The sequence below is a fragment of the Aquarana catesbeiana genome, linkage group LG06 (genome assembly GCF_042186555.1).
Source record: "Aquarana catesbeiana isolate 2022-GZ linkage group LG06, ASM4218655v1, whole genome shotgun sequence".
Lineage (NCBI taxonomy): Eukaryota > Metazoa > Chordata > Amphibia > Anura > Ranidae > Aquarana > Aquarana catesbeiana.
Genome location: NC_133329.1, coordinates 358,338,168 through 358,360,836, shown reverse-complemented (window position 1 = coordinate 358,360,836; position 22,669 = coordinate 358,338,168). Strand labels below are relative to the sequence as shown.

General features: G+C 41.6%; 1 protein-coding gene across 21 annotated transcripts in view; it reads right to left on the bottom strand.

Moving 5' to 3' along the window:
- The window catches only part of BAZ2B (bromodomain adjacent to zinc finger domain 2B), a 441,294-nt gene that overhangs the window by 38,793 nt on the left and 379,832 nt on the right, over positions 1–22,669 (bottom strand). For 9 of the 21 annotated variants that reach the window (XM_073634094.1, XM_073634081.1, XM_073634093.1 and 6 more), the window contains 6 exons: positions 19,739–19,804; positions 12,410–12,454; positions 11,934–11,966; positions 7,028–7,093; positions 3,939–4,079; positions 1,165–1,419 (listed from right to left, as the gene is read on the bottom strand). In XM_073634094.1, the coding sequence (XP_073490195.1) occupies positions 1,165–1,419; positions 3,939–4,079; positions 7,028–7,093; positions 11,934–11,966; positions 12,410–12,454; positions 19,739–19,804 (606 nt within the window). The remainder of the gene's footprint in view (positions 1–1,164; positions 1,420–3,938; positions 4,080–7,027; positions 7,094–11,933; positions 11,967–12,409; positions 12,455–19,738; positions 19,805–22,669) is intronic. The other 12 variants (XM_073634083.1, XM_073634100.1, XM_073634085.1 and 9 more) reach the window with 5 other exon arrangements.

Genomic DNA, 22,669 nt, shown 5'->3' with positions numbered 1-22,669 from the left:
AGAGAAAACAATGAGGCATCAGAATGTATCCAGGCAGCACATAAATCCCATCTCATGAACCAGCCTGCAATTAATATCATTTTGATCATACTAACAAATTATGCTTGTGATTGCTGTAAATGTAAAGCGCTCTGAGTCTCACGGGAGAAAAGCTCTATAAAAATGTAATCATGATTATTATAAATAAAACACTTAAAATATCCTAAAGCCAATAAAATACTTGACATTGTGTTTAAAAGGCAACATTATAGTAATAAGTAAATCAATTTACTGCTTCCCTTAAAGGATTTTGTTTTTGTATGTGAATGCTTGAATATTATTAAAAGGATAAGTACATCTAAACTATGACACGTTCTCAGTTTTTTTTTTATATAGATGATGATAGGATAAATCACCCAATGGTTTCTTACAGTTTTGGAGAGTCAGATAAAAGGAAGAGGATCTCTGTACCAGAGGTCCCAGCTCCACCCACCAGTCAACACCATTATAAGGGAGTCCAACTCTTTCATCAGTAAAATTGAGACTCCACAACAATGGGGGCAGAGTTAGAAACCCTCAGGTCCTCCCAATACTAAAAGAAAACTAGTCGTATAGCAAATCAACAGCCACTCATAACCAAAACAGTCGCTTTGGACAAAAGTCACAGTATCTCCTATTAGCCAAACCCCCAACAATGTATAGTCACTGTTCCAGCCTCCCTGCTCGGTCAGAACCCTTGCTCCTTTGCTCTAAGAGCAGGACTCTTGGGTATAAGAAAGCATGTGACCTCTCCTATTAGACAGTACTTTGGCCTGAAAATTGTCACATATGGGATAGTAGCAGCATCATGATGAATGTTAGACTAACTGCTTTATAAATATGTAGAGTATCCTGCATGTGTTCCCCAGTGTATAGGGCCTGTGTTGATGGGGTTTGGGTTTGTGTTGATGGTAGCAGTTTGGGATGCTTCTGAAAATATTCATAATTCATTGACAGGTGCATTTGAGCTGCTGACGACCGCCTTCTGATCTGCTTCAAGCAGGTTTTGCTTTCCCATAGATTTGGGTGGGAATGCAAAACCCATCTGACGCAAACAAAAGCCTGTGGACATAGGCCCTCAGCCTGCTTGTGATCGTAGAAGAACACAAGGTTATGTTCCCACATCAGTAAATCTGAGTTTCTTACCTTGTACCCTGGTGGGACTCCAGGATCACACACAGCTGCAGACAGCAGTCTCACCAACAAGTCTTGCACTTGTCCCATGCTTTCCCCCATATTTAATAAACCTTCTTGAAAGACACCGAGTGATGGGATATCAGAATGAAGGTCAAAGTCCAAAACCTTCCCAAAGTTCCGTAGGAATTGCACCACCATGAGGCAGTTGGAGAAAGTGGCACCGGAAAGAATCAGTCCTGGGATACGATGTAATTCTGGCAAAGGCTAAAAGAGAAGAAGATATTATAAGGTTTGTCCAATCGTAATATTTAAACTTGCAAAAATAAGTAACCAATACCGTTACTCGTTTACTAGGTTTGCAGTGATACCGATACCGGAATCAGTATTGGTGCTGATACTAGGCATTTGCTTGTGCAAATGCTCCAAAACCTTTGCTGTGCATTTTGAGCCTGTACAAAATAAATGGGCTCAAATTACACTGCAAAGAACCACGTGTGATTTGAACAGGAATGCAGTGTGATTCATGTTCGAATAACATGCAGTTTCCCCCAATGCTCCTGTGTGAAAACAGACTTGTCTGAGTGACTTCAGCACCACATTCCTGTTCAAATCGCATGTGCTTCTTTGCAGCTTGATTTGAGCCTATTCATTTTGTATGGGCTCAAATCGCACTGCAAAGGTATCGGTAATCGTTATTGATGAGTACTTGAGCACAAGTATCAGTAGTTGTACTCGCCGATAAAAAAAAGGTATCGGTGCAACCCTATTTTTTACCATTTCTAAGATATTTTATTTTAAAGTACAATTAAAGGCTACTTTATGACAGTCTAAATAAGTACCAAATCCAGCTACTATGTGACGCACAAGCCTCTCTAAAATAAATCATTCATTTGTGTCTCATTCAATCCAGAAAACAGTGGGCAGGACTGATTGAAAAGTAATGCCTCGTACACACGATCGGACTTTCCGCCAACAAAACCGTGGAATTTTGTCCGAAGGGTGTTGGATCAAACTTGTCTTGCATACACACGGTCACACAAATGTTGGCCAACAATTACGAACGTAGTGACGTACTAGACGTACTACATGGTTTTTCAGCACTTTAGCACTACCCTTTGGGCTCCTTCTGCTAATTTCATGTTAGTAGAAGCTTGATTAGTGTTGATTTTCGCTTTTCTTTTCGTGTTTTTTCATTTAGCGCTTTTCAATTTGCGCTTTTCATTTCGTGCTTTTCAGTTTGTTTCTGAACGGCCGTTCGTCAACCAGACATGTTGCGGAATCAGAGGAGATAACGTGTTATTTATTATTGGCCTTGGAGTTATTGCTTTGACATTATTTTATTGGTTGAATAATGATTTGATTTGGTATATTTTCTATATTTTTGGATGCATAGAATGCACTTTTTGGTTAAGTTCTATTGGCAGATAGCATGTCTAATTTTATTTGTTTTCTTTTTTTAATGCACAATAAAAAAATTGTGTAGAATAATACTTGGCTATGTGTTTTACTTCAAATGACAGTTTGGGAGTAGGCAGTTACAGTTAAAAAAATATAATATAAAATTGACAAGGGACACCAACATAGTTGTATCTTTGATCTTAAAAACTACGGGATAATGGTGTTGTGGTAACTTGCACAAATTCAAAAAAAAAAAACCATAATAATATTATTCTTGATATCACTAGAAAAAAAAGCCTTTGAAAATGTGTTTGCAATAACCCCTTCAGTATCACCAGCAAAGCAGCTTCATTATTATCCCAAAAAGAAGAAGAGAATGTGCGCTGAATTTGGAGATTTCATAATTTGCCACGTCACGAATGTTAATTCTCCATTACAAATGTTAGTTTACAAGACCGACCGCTTCTGCTTTTGAGCATGCGTGTTTGTACTTTGGACTTTTGTTGGACGGACTTGTGTATACACAAATCCGAGAACACACATTTGTTGGTGAAAAATTTGAAAACATGCTAGCCAACATTTGTTCGGTCGGATTTTCCGCCAACAGCCTGACATCCAACATTTCCCTTGGGAAAGTCTGATCGTGTGTACGGGGCTTTACAGGCCTGTGAATCAGCACTGACAATGCTACAAGCCAAGCCCCCTGCAACATTTTGTTCATCCCTCTCTAGTGCAAGCAGGCAGAGCCTACATAAGAGTGGCAACTCTGCTCTGAATTCAGGAGCAGTGTAGCATCGTTGGCGCCCCATCACAGGAAGCTGCATTAGGTGGACTTCACTGGCAGGCTCAAGCAGTATTTGTGGGATTAAGAGAAAGCTGTAGGTGCAGATGTGCCTATACAGGAGATAAGTGCTTCAGAACATATATTTTTAATGGGAGGCCATAGTTCCACTTTAAACCGGAGTTCTGCTTTCAAGCCTGCTCTCTTGGCTGACTTTGCCAGGCATCAGTGGCTGCCTGCAGGCCTCCACATATCTCTATGATAAGGCTTCTGAAGGACTTACGGCAAATCAGTGAAGGTCCATCAATCTACAGAAAAGTTTTGTGCACAGATTAAGAGCTGTCAATGACAGTACAAAAGACAAGCCTATGTAAAGCCCCATACACACTATCAGATTTTCTGCTGATTTTTGTCTTCAGATTTACCAAAACTATGTAGTGTAAGGGCCTGCCTGATTGCATACAAATTGAAACTCCTAAGGTTTGACCTCATATTATAAGGTTTTGGTAAATCTGAAGGAAAAAATCAGCAGAAAATCTGATCGTGTGTATGGGGTTTTAGAGCACCGTACAAAGTTGTCTAGGCTTTAGTTTCTGAGAAATACCTTTTGGTCAGCCAGACACATGTCTTCAGTTGGCTTCTTCATCTCCTTGGCCAGCTCCAGTTCTAGCCGCCTTTGCTCCAGTTTACGTTCTTTGTTCAACCTTTTCTCATCTTGCTTTTCTTGTTTCAAACGTTCTCTTTCCTTGAGGAACAATAATACAACAATGTATCAGAATCTCTGTAGTGTACAGGAAAATCAAAAGAAGTCTGATTGTTTGCTCTGGGCAAGAACAGTTATCATCAGACGCTTTTGATCATGATGTGCTGTGACTATAAGAGGATTGTCTGCGGACAGGGATGCTTAAATCAGTCCTGCTACTTGCAAGAAAAAATGGCATGGGGTAGACTGGCTATCAATCAGTCAAGAGACTATCAATTATATTCATAAAACATATAAAATTCAATCATAAGCCTACAAATTGGCATTTTTATAAAAACCAAAATGTCATCCCATAAATGTAACAAAGTGGCACTTAAAAGAAATAAAATTTAAACAGAATCTAAAAGTTTTTTTTTTTAGATACAAAAGGAATGTTTACAGTTTAATACAAACAACCATATCAATGTGTATTATTGTTTTTGATACGTATGCCTGTACTTTGTTTCTATATACATATGCATATGTATAATATGTAAAACTTAGGCATATTTTATTTGTTCCTAACACATTCAGGTTATTTCTTGTTTAGTAGCATGGCACAGTGACTGTGCTTACAATTCCCCTCCCTATGATTGCCCATAAACAGTTTAATAATTAAAAATGTTTTTAATCGTATACTTTTTTCCCATCAATAGGCTGGTTTTGACCAGCTTGATAGAGATAACTAGTGTTTCAGGCAGTTTCAGGTGCTTGTTATAGCATAGGGAATTTTGCTCAGAATATCTGAAAACAATATACTGTGGACAATAGATATTTTTTCTCAACAGCTGTACAAGAAGTATGCTAATCACAATCCCTAACATTCATTTTTAAAACAATCTACTGAACTGGCCAGAACTAGTTCCCAGAGGGAGTCAATTCAACCTTTTCACAGCTCTTACTATGAATAAGCCTTTCCATGTATGGAGAATAAATCTCTTTTCCTCCAAAATTAAGGAGTGCCCCCTTGTCCATGGGCTTAAAGTAAATTATCTTTGCACCAAGTTCAATATGTGGACCACTTATGTAATACATGGTAAACATATCTGCTCTTAATCGCCTCTTCTTTAGAGAGAATAAATTCACTTTGGCTAATCTTTCCTCATAGCTGAGCTCCTCCATGCCTCTTATCAGGTTGGTTGCTCTTCTTTTCACTTACTCCAGTTCTCCGATATCCTTTTTATGAACTGGTGCCCAAAACTGAACTGCATATTCCAGATGAGGTCTAATGCCGCGTACACACGACCGTTTTTTCCGTCAGAATAAACACGGTTTTTCTGACGGAGTTCCACTGAAACGGACTTGCGTACACACGATCACACCAAAGTCCGTTCGCTTAGAACGCCGTGACGTACAACACGTACGACGGGACTAGAAAAAGGAAGTTAGATAGCCAGTAGCCAATAGCTGCCCCTGCGTTGTTTTTGGTTCGTCGGAATAGCATACAAACGAACAATTTTCCCGATAGGAATTGATTCCGTCGGAAAGATTTAAAACATGTTCTATTTCTAGGTCCGTCAGAATTTTCAAAAGAAGAAGTCCGATGAAGCCCACACACGATCGGAATATCCAATGAAATGATTCCATCAGACCTTTTCTGCCGGAAAGTCCGGTCGTGTGTACGCGGCATTACTAATGATTTGTACAGGGGCAAAATTACATTTCCCTCTCTTTCTGAAGTCTATACTTCTTTACTTCTTTTTTACAGGAAAATACTGTATATTAGATATATTAGTTAAAGAGATATGTAGAAATGTGATATTATGTAAAAAGGTTTAACAATTGCTCAAAATGGAATGGGCTGACACATTGAATACTCTGATGTGGTTGGAAGAACTTACAGCCCAATTACATGATAGATACTCACAGTTCTCTGAAGTGTGGCTTCCCTGGATGATGTTTTGTAGCAGCTCTTATTCCACTTTCGCTAATATCTTAAAAGATCTACTTTCATTCTCAATCCATCCCAACTTTTACCTTATGTAGCATAGTTAAAATCTTAGCATCCTCGGCCCTCACCCAACAAGCACTGGCTGGGTAATCTTCTCCTCTACGCCCTTAACACTCTCTTCCCCTTCTTTTTGCACCCCTGTCCTGACTTCTTTTTTCAACTTCTCTTACACCCTTGATTCATGCTCCTTCTTCAAGTTGGTCCTGATATTTATCCTGTAGATTAGGCTTTAGCTTGGTAATCCACATTTTTACATCCCTTTAACTCAACTTAGATGGACATCACTTTACATCATGTTCTTAGGATATAGACATGACCTGGCTGGGTTTCCCCAAATCCAACTCGCATAGCAGGAGAATGTGACTGGTTCCCTATGGAGCCGGTTCACATATCTCCGTTGCGGCTGCAGATCGCACTGCACAGAAACGCTGTACGTCTTTGGCTCCATTTCAGGGCCGAATTCAGGCATAGAATCGGCCCTGATTCGTCCCTGAAACGGGAGACAGGGACACACAGCGCTCCTGTGCGATCCGCAGCGGGTTACAGTGAGAACCCGGCCTAAAACTGGAGCATGCAAAATCAGATGTAGCTCTGCATAGAAACCAATCGGCTTCTAGGTTTTATTGTCAAAGTTTAATTGAACAAGCTGAAGTTAGAAGCTGAGTGGATGCACCCGCTTTGTATTCTCTTTAGCTATCACCTACAATCAGTAAAAAAAAAAGTTTAGCCATTATTTACGCTAAATCCAATCACAGAAAGCTGCAGCCTATTACTGCTCTGAGTTTCTAATGAACTGATCTGATAATCCACTTCCTCACGACTTCTGTACAGAGCACACAAAATGGCTTTGGCCAGCAAGTGTAGGTGACAGGCGTACATTAAGCATGATGGCTGACAGAACAATAAACTCACGGAGGTATGAAAAAAAAAATTCTGTCAGGGAATTCTATCTAGAAAGGACATTTATCAGCATCCCTGGTAATGCTGACACTGCATGTACCTCAGCCTTTTTACGAGCTTCCACAGCCTTCAAGAGCATTACGTGTTGTCTCCTTCTCTCTCTCTCCTGCAAATACAGATAGAAGATGAGACAAAAGCCCAAGCAGAACATTAAAAAAAAAAAAAAAAAATATTGGTGGACATGAAGCTGAGAGCTGCAGATTTAGCACTGAGACACAGTGAGTGCTATAAATACAAAGCAAGTCAAGTTTGTGCATGTTTTAGTTGAGGTTTAGAAAGCGGGTACACAATCAAAAGCGGCAAATGTAAAGCAATGAATAATGAAGACTGTCGAAAAATGCACAACGTATACTGATGGTCACTTGAACGGTGATGCTTTTTAATAAGCTTAGCGAGTAAGAAGGTTTACATAAACTAGCTACCTTACATCTTTTTTAATATACGTGTTTCCTACACAGCGGGCAGCCATTTTGTCTGGAACCAAAGTTCTGAGCCCACGCAGTCTGTTCACTAGGAACTAGTGACTGAACTAAGTCGTTCCACCACGGTTGGACTGACTACAATGACTATGTTATTGAAATCAGGGGGATCCTGAAGTTTCACATTAGGAGCTTCAGAACTTCCTGTGCATGAAGAAGACAAGAAGCCTCAGAGGTGGACCTGAAGGAGGTATATGTGAAATCTACTTCACCGTGTGTGGCATATCGATCGAATGGGTTGTCAACTATAGATTGAATATTTCATATAACTAGAAATTGATTATTCATCAACACGTGTATGACCACCATGAGAGCCAATAAAAATCTCTCGGCCATGTGCTAGGAATGTGATTACTTGCTTTAAGAACAAAAACAGATGTTCTTTTGGGCCTTTTCTATTATCAGGCCCAAGCTTGTGGAACCTGACAAACTCTTTCAATGGGGACTATGGTTTTCATAGCTTTGGCCCTGTCCAATCTCATGGACTCAATGGAGTTGAGTAGTCATTGTTGCTTTGTTCTAGAGGTCCCTAAAGCAGAACTTCATTCTGCAAATTGACTTTATGTCCACGCCTCTGCCCCCATCCCCCTGCCTCAGCATTAATAGCTGGCATTTTTATTTTTTGAGGAGGCTATTTCTTTTTTTCCCCGGTGGCCCATCTCCCCTGCTGCCGTTCTTGTCTAGATGAGAATGATGTGTCCTGCTCCCTCATCCCCTGGGATGTATCTGTCATATATCCTAGGAGGCAGTGGTAGCCCATTCACAGAGCAGCTGGGGGGGAGGGGGGCAAAACTGTATTGTGTCATCAATGGCCTGGTTGCCTGAACACTGAAGAGGTAGCCAACTGAGAAGACCAAAATAGTGTCATAGGATACAGATTGGGACACCTGTATAGCAGATTGTTGTAGGACAACACTAAATCTGCTGGGCAGGTTAATTTTTTTCTTTAAGAGAACCCAACATAACAAGTGGGGTGGGGTGGGGGTGGGGGGGGTTGGGTGACTGAAAAATCAGGGAGGGAATTGAAGTTCCTACTTAACCACTTGCCCTCCGGAAGGTTTACCTCCCTTTATGACCAGGCCATTTTTTGCAACTATGGTACTGTGTTACCTTTACTGACAATTGTGCGGTCCTGCAACACTGTACCCAAATACAATTTATGTCCTTTTTTCCCCACAAATAGAGCTTTCTATTGGTGGTATTTATCACCTTTGCGGTTTTAAATTTTTTTGTGCTATAAACAAAAAAAAGACGGACAATTTTGAAATAAAAACAATATTTCCTACTTTCTGCTATAAAACATATCCAATAAAAAATGGAAAAAAATAATTTCTTCATAAACTTAGGCCACTATGTATTTTGCTACATGTTTTTGGTAAAAAAAATCCCAATAAGCGTATATTGTTTGGTTTGTACAAAAGTTATAGCGTCTACAAACTATGGGATATTTTTGTGGATTTCACATTTAAATTTTTTTTTTTACCAGTAATAGCTGCGATAGCAGGACTATGACATTGCGGGGGACAAAGCAGACACTAAGTGATACTTTTTGGGGACCACTGACGCTAATACAGTCACTGTACGAATGACACTGGCAGGGAAGGGGTTAACATCAGGGGCGATCAAAGGGTTAAATGTGTTTCTAGGGAGTGCTTGCTAACTGTGTTGGGGGTGCTTTTACTGTGAGAAGGCAGAGATCTGTGTTCCTGCTTTGTAGGAACACAGGATCACAGCCTTCCCTTCTCACAGAATGGCAATCTGCCTTGTTTACATAGGCAGATCGCTGTTCTGCCTGTCTCCCCAATGATCGGCGGGTTCTGGTGGACGCGATGTCACCGAACCCACTGATTGGCTCCCGTTGTGTCCAATCACAGTGAGAGCGGGTCATCTGTGGCGCGGGTGCACTCCCTAGAACCGGAAGTGCAGGATCACGTACATGATCCTGCGCAGAGGAGCCGCCTTGCCACCGGTTATACATATATATATATATATATATATATATATATATATACATATATAAAACCGGCGGTTAAAGTTCAATTTAGGCTTTCCGTTCAAATTAGCTAAATATGTTCCAGGTGCATGCAGGAAAACAAAGTCTTACAGTTTGTATTCTTTAAAAAAAACAGCCAAAGCCTAAGAAGAAAAACCTAAACCCTGCCAACAGCTGCAGAGAACCTTTGTTCTCTGTGTGAAAGCAGTGGTCTCTTTGAAGTGGTCCAATGTACCCCCAAAGGAGCCAGAGCTCTCCAAGTCAGCAGGGGGCATTTTGAACCTCTGTAATGAGACCACTGCTTAAATCCAGAGAGCAAGGAAGCCACTCTACAGCTGCTGGCAGGGCACAGGCTTTTCTACTCTAGCCAGGGCTTTTTTTCAACAGGAACGCGGGGGAACGCAGTTCCGGCACCTCCAGAACTGAATGCATGTAATGGCAAGGGGTGCTGGGGTCTGCTGGAGGGTCTATTGATGCTGAGAGGATCTGTTTTTGCAGAGGAAGGGGGGATCTTTTGTGGCTGGGGTGGATCTTATGTTGTTAGGGGTATGTCGTTGCTGGGAGGGATATACTGTCGAGGGAAGGTCTATTGATGCTGGCTGCTGGGGAATCTATAGTTTCTGGAGGGAAACTATTTTTGCAGGGGGGTCTATTGTTGCTGGTGAGGGATCTATTGTTGCTCAGGGTAGGTATTATGTTGCAGGGAGTCAATCATTGCTAGGAGGGATCTACTGTTGATGTAGGACTCTAATGTTGCTGGCTGTTGGGAGTCCATTGCTGCTGGGTGGATCTATTGTCACTGGGGTATCCATTGTTGCTAGATTACTATTTTACTGCCTTTCTTGTTATTATTAACAAATTCCATACAAAATGCTTAGCACCACAAAACAATACTTGGTTCTCTATTCTCTAAAAGGGGTGGTACTGGGAGGTGGGTAAGGTGTGGAAGAAAGGAATGGTGCTCGGAGGTGGGTAGAGGGCAGAGTCAAGGGGTGACTCGGAAGGGAGGAGTTCCGGCACCCATTCTCTGAGAAAAAAATCCCTGACTCTAGCTATGGCTGTTTTAGAAAGAAAACAAACAGTAATGGCCTGTACACACGGTCGGACATTGATCGGACATACCGACAACAAAATCCATGGATTTTTTCCGACGGATGTTGGCTCAAACTTGTCTTGCATACACACGGTCACACAAAGTTGTCGGAAAATCCGATCGTTCTGAACGCGGTGACGTAAAACACGTACGTCGGGACTATAAATGGGGCAGTAGCCAATAGCTTTCGTCTCTCAATTTATTCTGAACATGCGTGGCACTTTGTCCGTCGGATTTGTGTACACACGATCGGAATTTAACCGATCGGATTTTGTTGACGGAAAATTTTATAGCCTACTCTCAAACTTTGTGTGTCGGAAATTCCTATGGAAAATGTGTAATGGAGCCCGCACACGGTCGGAATTTCCGACAACAAGGTCCCACCACACATTTTCCATCGGAAAATCCTATCGTGTGTACAGGGCATTAGACATAAAACACTTTTTGCTTTGATGGCCTTGGAATATTTTTATCAGATTTAGCATGAAGGTACAATTGGGCTTTAAGTGGTCTCAAAACCACTCAAAATTGCAAATGTTTATGGTGACTGAGCGACTCTCAGTGGAGTTGTACCCCTAAGCAACCATTTCTGACTATTTCCAACCGAGATGGCACTGTAGTTTGGTGCTTTTATATTTTTATAAACATTACCTCAATCCACAAAATGGCTGCTTAAGCTTTTCTTAGGTAAAGGTACCTTCATTTCCTGAGCTGTGTATCTGTTTAAGCCTGTTTAATATGCCACCACTATATACAGGGGTGTTTGCAATAACAGGCACCTAGTTGTATTTGCTTACAGGCCAAGTGAAATAAATAAAGAAATAAATATATATGTATTTACATGGCTGATTGACATGCATGAATGAAAAATAAAATAAAAAAGAATATCCAACTGACTTTTTTTTGGATGCACTGCATAAAGTTACAAAAGCTTGCTTGTGGTTTTATGAAGGGTCGGGTGTCTTTTTAATGTATGTAGGTTTGAAATAAATATATTCGGTACAATGAGTAACTGGAGCAGACACTTCTCTGCTGGAATTTAGATGGGAATATTACATTTCTTGCTATGCAAATGACCACAGGGGAACAATGGCCCAAATCTATTCCTGCCAGCTTGCCAATGAACAGAAATTCAGCCTTTTTTTTTTTTTTTAAGTCAGCGGTGTGATGCAGCCTGAAACGCATTAGTCTTTCCTGGGTTAATTAGCAGATGTATGCAATGCACTGCACTGTTAAGCCATGCAGGGGGGAGAATGTACAATGACAGCAGCCAGTGCTACACTTTATGCATTGCTAGGACAACCAGATCACAACCAAAAAGAATAAAAAGAAAATAAAATAAATCACGATGCGGTGTTAAGACGTACAAAAATAAACATACCCATACCATATCTAGTCTATGCCTCTCCAACTCCTGGCAGAAAGAGTTGGCACATCATTATGAAACAGAAATAAACGCAGATTACACAATAACCATTAAAAAAATCAAAATAAAATTACCCCAAAAAGCCCCATAACCAAAGCAAGGCAGGTAATTTGTAAGCAGACAATAATTGTGCAGTAATAATTACAGGGTACTTCAATATCTTACTGCTGGAAGCCCATAAGCAGCAAGTGGCCTACAGAGCCCCAGTTGTCCGATCTCAGTGCCGGCCGCAGTTTTGTATGCTGAACCAACGTCCTTAAGGAGCCTTCTGTGTATTACCCATAGTTCCTGGTATAAAGATGGCTGAACCTTGGCTTAGCTTACAAAACAGCTGCTTACAGTGGAAAAGGACAAAAGGTAAACCATGAGAGTAATAAACACACACATATATAAATATATATATATAGTATTAGGGTGCTATGTCTACAGACCTGGTGTTTCAGGAGAACCGCTTGTTGTCGTCTCATTTCCTTCTCCTTAAAAAAAAAAAAAGAACAGTATCACTCCTTGTAGCTCAGTATACATAATATAACTAAGAAGAAAAGGTTTCATTGACATTTCCTATAACAATCTAAGCACAAGCATTTACCATCTTGACAATCCATAATTAAAGCTCCAGCCATTGGGAAGGAAGGCCTGTATGAACTCCGTCCGTCTTTCCCAGTCAGAGCTTACACAGTGCTGAGGCTACTATAACCACCCCCATGTGGTATTGGGGGGCAATCATAAAGCACCAGTGCTGTCACATGAGAAGAAAAAGCAGTGAATCACATGCTCCTCTATACCTGGAGGTACCAGATATTTTCTACAATCCCTGTGGCTGAATTGATCAGTGGGGGAGTGAAGGAAATGTGAAACTATGCCTCTGTGCAGGAGCTTCCTGTGATAAAGACCGGTCACTGCTGCTCTCTCTCCATGTGCAGGGTGACTGGTCTTGTCTCGCCCCCTACTGTAGTTTTCTGCAGGCAGTCTGTGGTTGGTGGGGCCTGCTGGGCCTTTCCCACAGCTCTACTCTCTGCACAGGCTATGTACAGCACAGTGATGATATCACTGCTACTTTTATAAGGTGACATCCCAGTTTGCAAAGGTATTTGGTGCACACAAAGTGGATGTATATTGAATGGTTGCGGAATATAAGTGAATGAAAGATTTTGATCCTAGAGTTCGGCTTTAAAGAAAACCTGCACTGGTCTCTTAAAGGCATTTACTTCTAATATGAGTATAATGCCCCGTACACACGGTCGGACTTTGTTCGGACATTCCAACAACAAAATTCATGTTTTTTTTCCGACGGATGTTGGCTCAAACTTGTCTTGCATACACACGCACGGTCACACAAAGTTGTCGGAAAATCCGATCGTTCTAAACGCAGTGACGTAAAACACGTATGTCGGGACTATAAACGGGGCAGTGGCCAATAGCTTTCATCTCTTTATTTATTCTGAGCATGCGTGGCACTTTGTCCGTCGGATTTCTGTACACACGGATTTTGTTCTCAGAAAATTTTATATCCTGCTCTCAAACTTTGTGTGTCGGAAATTCCGATGGAAAATGTGTGATGGAGCCCACACACGGTCGGAATTTCTGACAACAAGGTCCTATCACACATTTTCCGTCGGAAAATCCGACCGTGTGTACGGGGCATTAGATGTTATCAAGCTATCATTGCAGGACAAAAATATAATACAGTATGTGCAGTTCCAATTCAGGTCAGCAGATGGCACATTATACATTGAACACTGTAACCTGCAGACCAGTCTAGAGGGGTGTTTGTATATCTACATGATAATATTTATATGATACATAAAATAATAATAATAAAATAAACAATAGTAATTAAAAAAAATACACACCCCTCACATTTTTGTAAATATTTTATTATATCTTTTCATGTGACAACACTGAAGAAATGACACTTTGCTACAATGTAAAGTAGTGAGTGTACAGCTTGTATAACAGTGTAAATTTGTTGTCCCCTCAAAATAAATCAACACACAGCCATTAATGTCTAAACCGCTGGCAACAAAAGTGAATACAGTGAAAATGTCCAAATTGGGCCCATTTAGCCATTTTCCCTCCCCAGTGTCATGTGACAGGTTAGTGTTACAAGGTCTTAGGTGTGAATGAGGAGCAGGTCTCTTAAAGGCATTTGTGTTAAATTTGGTGTTATCGCTCTCACTCTCTCATACTGGTCACTGGAAGTTCAACATGGCACCTCATGGCAAAGAACTCTCTGAGGATCTGAAAAAAAGAATTGTTGCTCTAGATAAAGATAGCCTAGGCTAAAGGATGATTGCCAAGACCCTGAAACTGAGCTGCGACATGGTGGCCAAGACCATACAGTGGTTTAACAGGACAGGTTCCACTCAGAACAGGCCTCGCCATGGTTGACCAAAGAAGTTGAGTGCACGTGCTCAGCATCATATCCAGAGGTTGTCTTTGGGAAATAGACATATGAGTGCTGCCAGCATTGCTGCAGAGGTTGAAGGGGTGGGGGGTAAGCCTGTCAGTGCTCAGACCATACCCCGCACACTGCGTTAAATTGGTCTGCATGGCTGTCGTCCCAGAAGGAAGCCTCTTCTAAAGATGATGCACAAGAAAGCCTGCAAACAGTTTGCTGAAGACAAGCAGACTAAGGACATGGATTACTGGAACCATGTCCTGTGGAATAAGATACACTTATTTGGTTCAGATGGTGTCAAGTGTGTGAGGTGGCAACCAAGTGAGGAATACAAAGACAAGTGTGTATTGCCTACAGTCAATCATGGTGGTGGGAGTGTCATGGTCTGGGGCTGCATGAGTGCTGCCGGCACTGGGGAGCTACAGTTCATTGAGGGAACCATGAATGCCAACATGTACTGTGACATACTGAAGCAGAGCATGATCCCCTCCCTTCGGAGACTGGGCCGCAGGGCAGTATTCCAACATGATAACGATCCCAAACACACCTCCAAGACAACCACTGCCTTGCTAAAGAAACTGAGGGTAAAGGTGATGGACTGGCCAAGCAAGTCTCCAGACCTAAACCCTATTGAGCATCCGTGGGGCATCCTCAACCAGAAGGTGGAGGTCTCTAACATCCACCAGCTCCGTGATGTCGTCATGGAGGAGTGGAAGAGGACTCCAGTGGCAACCTGTGAAGCTCTGGTGAACTCCATGCCCAAGAGGGTTAAGGCAGTGCTGGAAAATAATGGTGGCCACAAAAAATATTGACACTTTGGGCCCAATTTGGACATTTTCACTTAGGGGTGTACTCACTTTTGTTGCCAGCGGTTTAGACATTAATGGCTGTGTGTTGAGTTATTTTGAGGGGACAGCAAATTTACACTGTTATACAAGCTGTACACTCAATAGTTTACATTGTAGCAAAGTGACATTTCTTCAGGGTTTTCACATAAAAAGATATAATAAAATATTTACAAAAATGTGAGATGTGAGAGGTGTACTCACTTTTGTGAGATACTGTATATATATATATATATATATATATATATATATATATATATAGTTGTGCTCATACGTTTACATACCCTGGCAGAATTTATGATTTCTTGCCCATTTTTCAGAGAATATGAATGATAACACAAAAACTTTTCTTTTCACTCGTGGTTAGTGTTTGGCACACACTAATTACAAGCAAACAGATCACAGGTGAGGATGGTTAACTTTAATAGCCATTAAAACCCCTTTGTGTCCACTTGTGTGTTTGTTATCAGGCCAAAATCAACAGGGTATGTACATTTTTGATCAGGGTCATTTGGGTAGTTTCTGTTGTCATTATGATTTAAAAAGAGTAAACACAGTTGATTGATAATAAATGGCTTCAGCCAAACACTAACCACGAGTGAAAGGAAAGTTTTTGTGTTATCATTCATATTCTCTTAAAAATGGCCAAGAAATCATAAATTCTGCCAGGGTATGTAAACTTATGAGCACAACTGTATACAGACACGCTCTCCACCAATGCCTGTAAAATGTAAATATTTGACTTTGATAGAATCATATACAGCAGTCTAAGGCTGGCAGGACTGCTTGATATGACATGAACTACTGTAGCAGCTGAGGAGTCAAAGTTTGCTTACCCCTATTCGGAACTCTAGGTAAAAGTCATATGTTTTACGTGTATTTTCGTATATACACAAATACACACATGTTGTGTCTGAGCAGTTATGATGATACGTTAGGTGAGTGAGATACATCAGGTGAGCTGCATGGCTCCCACTGACACCTAAAGATCCTAAAGAAAATATAAGGTTTTTGCACTTTTTTTTTTCAATCTTAAGTTTTATTTAAAACTGGAGTTGTAATTTCATAGTGTGGCAACTCAATATTTGTAGCACCCAGCCATCACCCGACACTAGCTTATACTTTTTAAGTGAGAATGCCTGCACTGGATGCAACCATCCGAGGGGCAGGAGAGCTGTAAACCACTCTTTTAGGGCTCATTTACATCATCTGTCTGTGGTAATGGCAATCTATTTGCGGCATGTTAAAGTGGAACTTTAGTCAGAAAATTAAGTCCTGCTAAATGACTTCAGGCTGGATCCTTTTACAGGTGTAACTATATAAAACATTACAAATAAGTGCCTATACTGTTTAAAATTCAGTAACACACTGTCTCACCCTGCTCTGCACATGCTCAGTTGCTCTCCATTTTTAGGCACTGCTGTATTTGTAGAGGGCGATCCGCTGACAGCCCTAAAGCAGAATTAAACCCTCCTACCCTTTACAGCCAAGGTGGCTTCTTCTGTTTGATCTGCACATACCATGGTGCTGCACATGTGATCAGTTAGGACACCAGCCATTTGATAGTTACACAGTTTGGTTGAGGACACAAGCAAATGTGACAGTTAATAATCTTGGCATTCCAGGAATGTAACTGTTTTTTGAAACCATTACATCAATGGGTTTAGTCCTGCTTTATTTTTTTACTGCTGTTCAGGGGCTCTGGGCTTCAGCAAAATGGCAGCCTCCAGCAAGAACAAGCAGGAGCAATTTTGGAGGCATTATACAGCACACACTAATTTGCATAATTATTAATGTGGAATGTATGTTCCTTGCTAAAGAACATTTTTTTTTATCAAGTTGTTATAGATAAAGTTCCACTTTAAGTGTGTTGGTGCAGTGTCATTCATTCTGTGGCACCTGCAGACCAACATACGTTGTAGTGTAGTGCAATGCAATAATGTGCATTGTGGTGTGGTGCACTACTGAAAAATAGCGATGTGCTATTTTTTGGCAGCACACTGCATCATTTAATAGTGTGTTGTAGCATGTTGCACTGGGCTCTCAACACATGTTCATCAGCAGATTCAGAATGAATGGCACCCCAATGCACCTGACAACCACCATGAAACATAAAAACATGCATTGTTATGGGGTGCGATGAAAAATAGTGCATTTGCTATTTTTTGGCAGCACACCATTGTGCTTGATAGCATGTTTTAGCATGTTGTTCTGGGCTGCAACACATGTCTGTCAGCCGATGCACTGGGTTGCCATTCAGAATGAATAGCACCCCAATGCACCTGCCAACCACCATGTGTTGCAGTGCAGAACAATGCAATAACATGTGTTGTGGTGTGGTACACTACTGGAAAGTATTGCATGCGCTGTTTTGTTGGCAGCACACCACAACGCTCCATAGCACACTGTGCCATGTTGCACTGGACTGCATTGCATATCCGTCAGCAGATGCACTTAACATACTTATCATGGCTCAAATAGATTGTTGTTAACACAAATATATGGTGTGAATGGGCCCTTATACTCTGGCTACCTCTTATTGAGTTTATGTAAAATGTACAGGCCAAAGCTCTGAGATTCGCCCATTTCAGGCATTGGAAGTAGGTGGGAGGATGCATTTATGGAGCACAAAAATATCAGGCATCTGTAAGGAGGTACAGAGTCAAAAATGTAAAACCATTGGGCCATTATGACTACTTGAAAAAATGTCTGTGTTTTGCGACTGGAGTATTTTTTTAGAGGAGCAATATCCCCACCCAGTAATTCACCCAGTATACAGTATCTCACAAAAGTGAGTACACCCCTACCATTTTTGTAAATATTTTATTATATCTTTTCATGTGATAATACTGAAGAAATTACACTTTGCTACAATGTAAAGTAGTGAGTGTACAGCTTGTATAACAGTGTAAATTTTCTGTCCCCTCAAAATAACTCAACACACAGCCATTAATGTCTAAACTGCTGGCAACAAAAGTGAGTACACCCCTAAGTGAAAATGTCCAAATTGGGCCCAAAGTGTCAATATTTTTTGTGGCCACCATTATTTTCCAGCACTCCCTTAACCCTCTGGGGCATGGAGTTCACCAGAGCTTCACAGGTTGCCACTGGAGTCCTCTTCCACTCCTCCATGATGACATCACAGAGCTGGTGTATGTTAGAGACCTTGCGCTCCTCCACCTTCCGTTTGAGGAGGCCCCACAGATGCTCAATAAGGTTTAGGTCTGGAGACATACTTTGAATCTCAGGTATGAAAGGGGAGCAGTGATGGACTAGAGACACCCTCAGCTTCATTAGTAAGGCAGTGGTCGTCTTGGAGGTGTGTTTGGGGTCGTTTTCATGTTGAAATACTGCCCTGTGGCCCAGTCTCCGAACGGAGGGGATCATGCTCTGCTTCAGTATGTCACAGTACATGTTGGCATTTATGGTTTCCTCAATTACCTGCAGCTCCCCAGTGCCGGCAGCACTCATGCAGCCCCAGACCATGACACTCCCACCATCATGCTTGACTGTAGGCAAGACACACTTGTCTTTGTACTCCTCACCTGGTTGCCGCCATCTGAACTGAATAGGTTTATCTTGGTCTCATCAAACCACAGGACAAGGTTTCAGTAATCCATGTCCTTAGTCTGCTTGTCTTCAGCAAACTGTTTGCCGCTTTCTTGTGCATCATCTTTAGAAGAGGCTTCCTTCTGGGACGACAGCCATGCAGGCCAAATTGATGCAGTGTGCGGCGTATGGTCTGAGCACTGACAGGCTGACCACCCCACCCCTTCAACCTCTGCAGAAATGCTAGCAGCACTCATTTGTCTATTACCCAAAGACAACCTCTGGATATGACGCTGAGCACGTGCACTCAACTTCTTTGGTTGACCATGGCGAGGCCTGTTCTGAGTGGAATCTGTCCTGTTAAACCGCTGTATGGTCTTGGCCACCATGCTGCAGCTCAGTTTCAGGGTCTTGTCAAGCTTCTTATAGCCTAGGCCCTGTTTATGTAAAGCAACAATTCTTTTTTTTCAGATCCTCAGAGAGTTCTTTGCCATGAGGTGCCATATTGAACTTCCAGCGACCAGTATGAGAGAGTGAGAGCGAGAACACCAAATTGACCACACCTGCTCCCCTTTCATACCTGAGACCTTGTAAAACTACCACGTCACATGACACTAGGGAGGGAAAATGGCTAATTGGGCCCAATTTGGACATTTTCACTTAGGGGTGTACTCACTTTTGATGCCAGTGGTTTAGACATTAATGGCTGTGTGTTGAGTTATTTTGAGGGGACAGAAAATTTACACTGTTATACAAGCTGTACACTCACTACTTTACATTGTAGCAAAGTGTCATTTCTTCAGTGTTGTCACATGAAAAGATATAATAAAATATTTACAAAAATGTGAGGGGTGTACTCACTTTTGTGAGATACAGTAAGTGTATTATGGAAATCCCAAAACCTTACTCAATTAAGGCAAATATAGAAAGAAGAGTCAGGAAGGATGTGCTTTCTCTAAACTAACCTTTATACGTTTCTCGGCTTCCAATATTTTGGCATTTGCTGCATCTTCTTTCCTTTTCTTTTTAGCCTGTGCATGCAAAACAGGTCTCAAGGTCATGCAACAACACAAGTCCAGAGTGAGCAGCGTTATCAGATGCTGGAGAAGAGCCACTTGCCCATAGTGGGAAAGGTGTGGGGGGGGGGGGAGGGGGGGGGGATAACAGAACAATACAGGACATAGCTCACAATTCAACCCATCTTCTCCTGCATGCTAATTTGTGGTCTGGCTGGCATTTAAATAATGGGCGAGCAATGAAAGGTCAAACAGCCTTTATACTAACACACCTCTGCTGGCACATCATTCTCAATCAAATTTTAAGCATTGTTAGCTTAGAGAAACAATATCTTTCAAAGCACCACTCGGTCTCTTCGGTGTCCTAAATCAACCCTTATCAATCAACCTAAATAAACTCTGCAACTTTGGCCTATCGCTTCCTAGACTTGCTAACTATACACTTATATTTAAAATCATTTGTTGAAAAAAACATACGTATGCTTAAAGGAAACCTGTACTAAGAGAACTACGTAGGATGCCATTGTTGACCTGCTTTTGAAAATGCTAACTGCCTGTCTGTCATGCCAATCCAGTGGCATCAATATATTCTACCTCTGGGGCAAGCAGGCAGATTGGGAGTCTTGATTTCGTACAGATTAAGGTACACTCCTGTTTCCGGTCTAACGATTAACTGATTGAAATGACAGACCACATATTGATGTCAGTACAGGTTTCCTCTAAAGAGAACCAGTCACCAATAACAGCACTAGTTAGACCCACTTTACTGTAGACATAGCTATTTGGAATGATATTCTGCTGCATACAGGCCTACAGCTGTGTGAGAGATCACAGTTCCAATGCTGCTTCCCATTATACAACGTATTGTCAGTGGTTGAACTAGAAAGTGCCAAAGGCCACTGATTGTGTACCGTTAAAAAGGCAGTCTACCCAAAACTCATATTTTCGTTTGTGGATGCTGACAAACCATTTAATTATTTCTAAGATCTTTTATGGACTCTGGGTTTCTGTGCTTGAGTTACAAGGCTTGCATACCTCAAGGCAGTAGGAAGGGGTCCTATTGTACCTCTTGGATTTTTAATTGAATTTATCTGATGGAGAATGCAAAATAAGAAGTGGGAACATGTAAAGGTGGTCAGGAGCAGAAACTGTAGGATAGGTGAAGACGAGGCACTAGATGCAGGTTTTTGGTATATACAATAAATTGTTGCTCAGCACAATGGCCGTAGTTAGGCAGCCCTCTACAAATCAGGTGTGCCATTTAGGAATAGGGGTCAACCAGGGTTTAGAATCCACATATGAACAGTTCAATAAGAGTGCCAAAGTAAATATTCAAGACTCCAACATTTTTAATAATAAAACTGCTTTGCGGCAAAAAACAAATTATCCAATGCATTTCGGGTGAACAAATCCCCTTCCTCAGGGCTCTCATTTAAAGTGATGGGATTGTGGGGATGGTGTAGTAACCAGGGATAGTTTTTAGTGGTGTGCAGGTCATAGAAAACCCTTAAACCTCTGTGGCAACAAGACGGGAAGCATGGCTGGTAGATCTCAGCAACTGAGTCCTCAAGAGCTATCAGAGGGTGAATTCTTCCACCTCAGTCCACCTTTAACTAATATCCAGTCTGCTGAGCTATGCTACGATGCATTACATCGCATTAACATATTTTGTGCATTACCACGCGTGTTTGAATGGGCTCCCCTAACATGGGTCTTACTGGACCTACAGCATTTTGGCTAGCTCAGTATTAAGGTGAACTTGTTGCTTTGCCTTGTATGAGAAGAGTACATATTCCCTTTAAAGTGAAATTCTGGCTATACACCTAACTAGACTTAAAGTGGTTCTAAAGTCAGAAGGTTTTTATCTTAAAGCGGACCTTCAGTCATTTTTCAACTTTCCACCTATTAAATCTTCTGCCCTTGTTGTTTTAACTTTGGATAGTATAAAAAAAAATTCTGCCAGTAAATATCCTATAGAGCCCACTTCCTGTTTCTTGTCTGGTACAAAGCCTAAGCTTATGACATCATGCACAGCTCTCTCCCTCACTCACCTGAGAGTTTTCCAGGAAGGGAGGGGGGATGAACCATAAGAGAGAGAATGAGAGCTGCAGGGCTGCAGAGCTGGAGGCGTGCCTCTGTGTAAAGCCAGGAAGTGAACAGGCAGCAGCTTCAGCTGCCCACAGTTAAAATGGCTGCAGCCAGACTTAGTGGAGGGAGATTTCTGCAGCATATTTGGCAGGTACAGAATCACCGTATATATAAAATAATATGCAAAGTGGTTTGAGGGAAGCTTCAGAATAGCAAGGATGTTTTTATTACAAATTATGTGAGCAGACTGCAGTTCCTCTTTAATGCATTCTATGCATTAAGATAAAAAACCTTCTGTGTGCAGCTCCCCCCTCAGCCCCTCTAATACTTACCTGAGCCCCATCTCGATCCAGCGATGTTGCTATCTGGGACTCTCCCTCCTCATTGGCTGAGACAGCCGCGGGGCGCCATTGGCTAGTGCTGCTGTCAATCAAAGTTAGTGAGCCAATGAGGAGAGGGAGATGGTGGGGCCGAGCTGCAGCTCTGTGTCTGAATGGACACACAAAGCAGTGGCTCGGCTCAGGTGCCCCCATAGCAGGCTGCTTGCTGTGGGGGCACTCAACAGGAGGGAAGGGCCAGGAGTGTCGGCTAGGGACCCGAGAAGAGGAGGTTCTGGGCTGCTCTGTGCAAAATCACTGCACAGTATGACATGGTTTTTATTTTTAAACAAAAAAAAAAACAAGACTTTAATATCACTTTAAAACTGTACACCCCCCACTCCTAACACCTATACTAACTAAACTGTGTAAGAAAGATGTATATATTTACCTATTTTTGGGCCGCTCTGGTCCG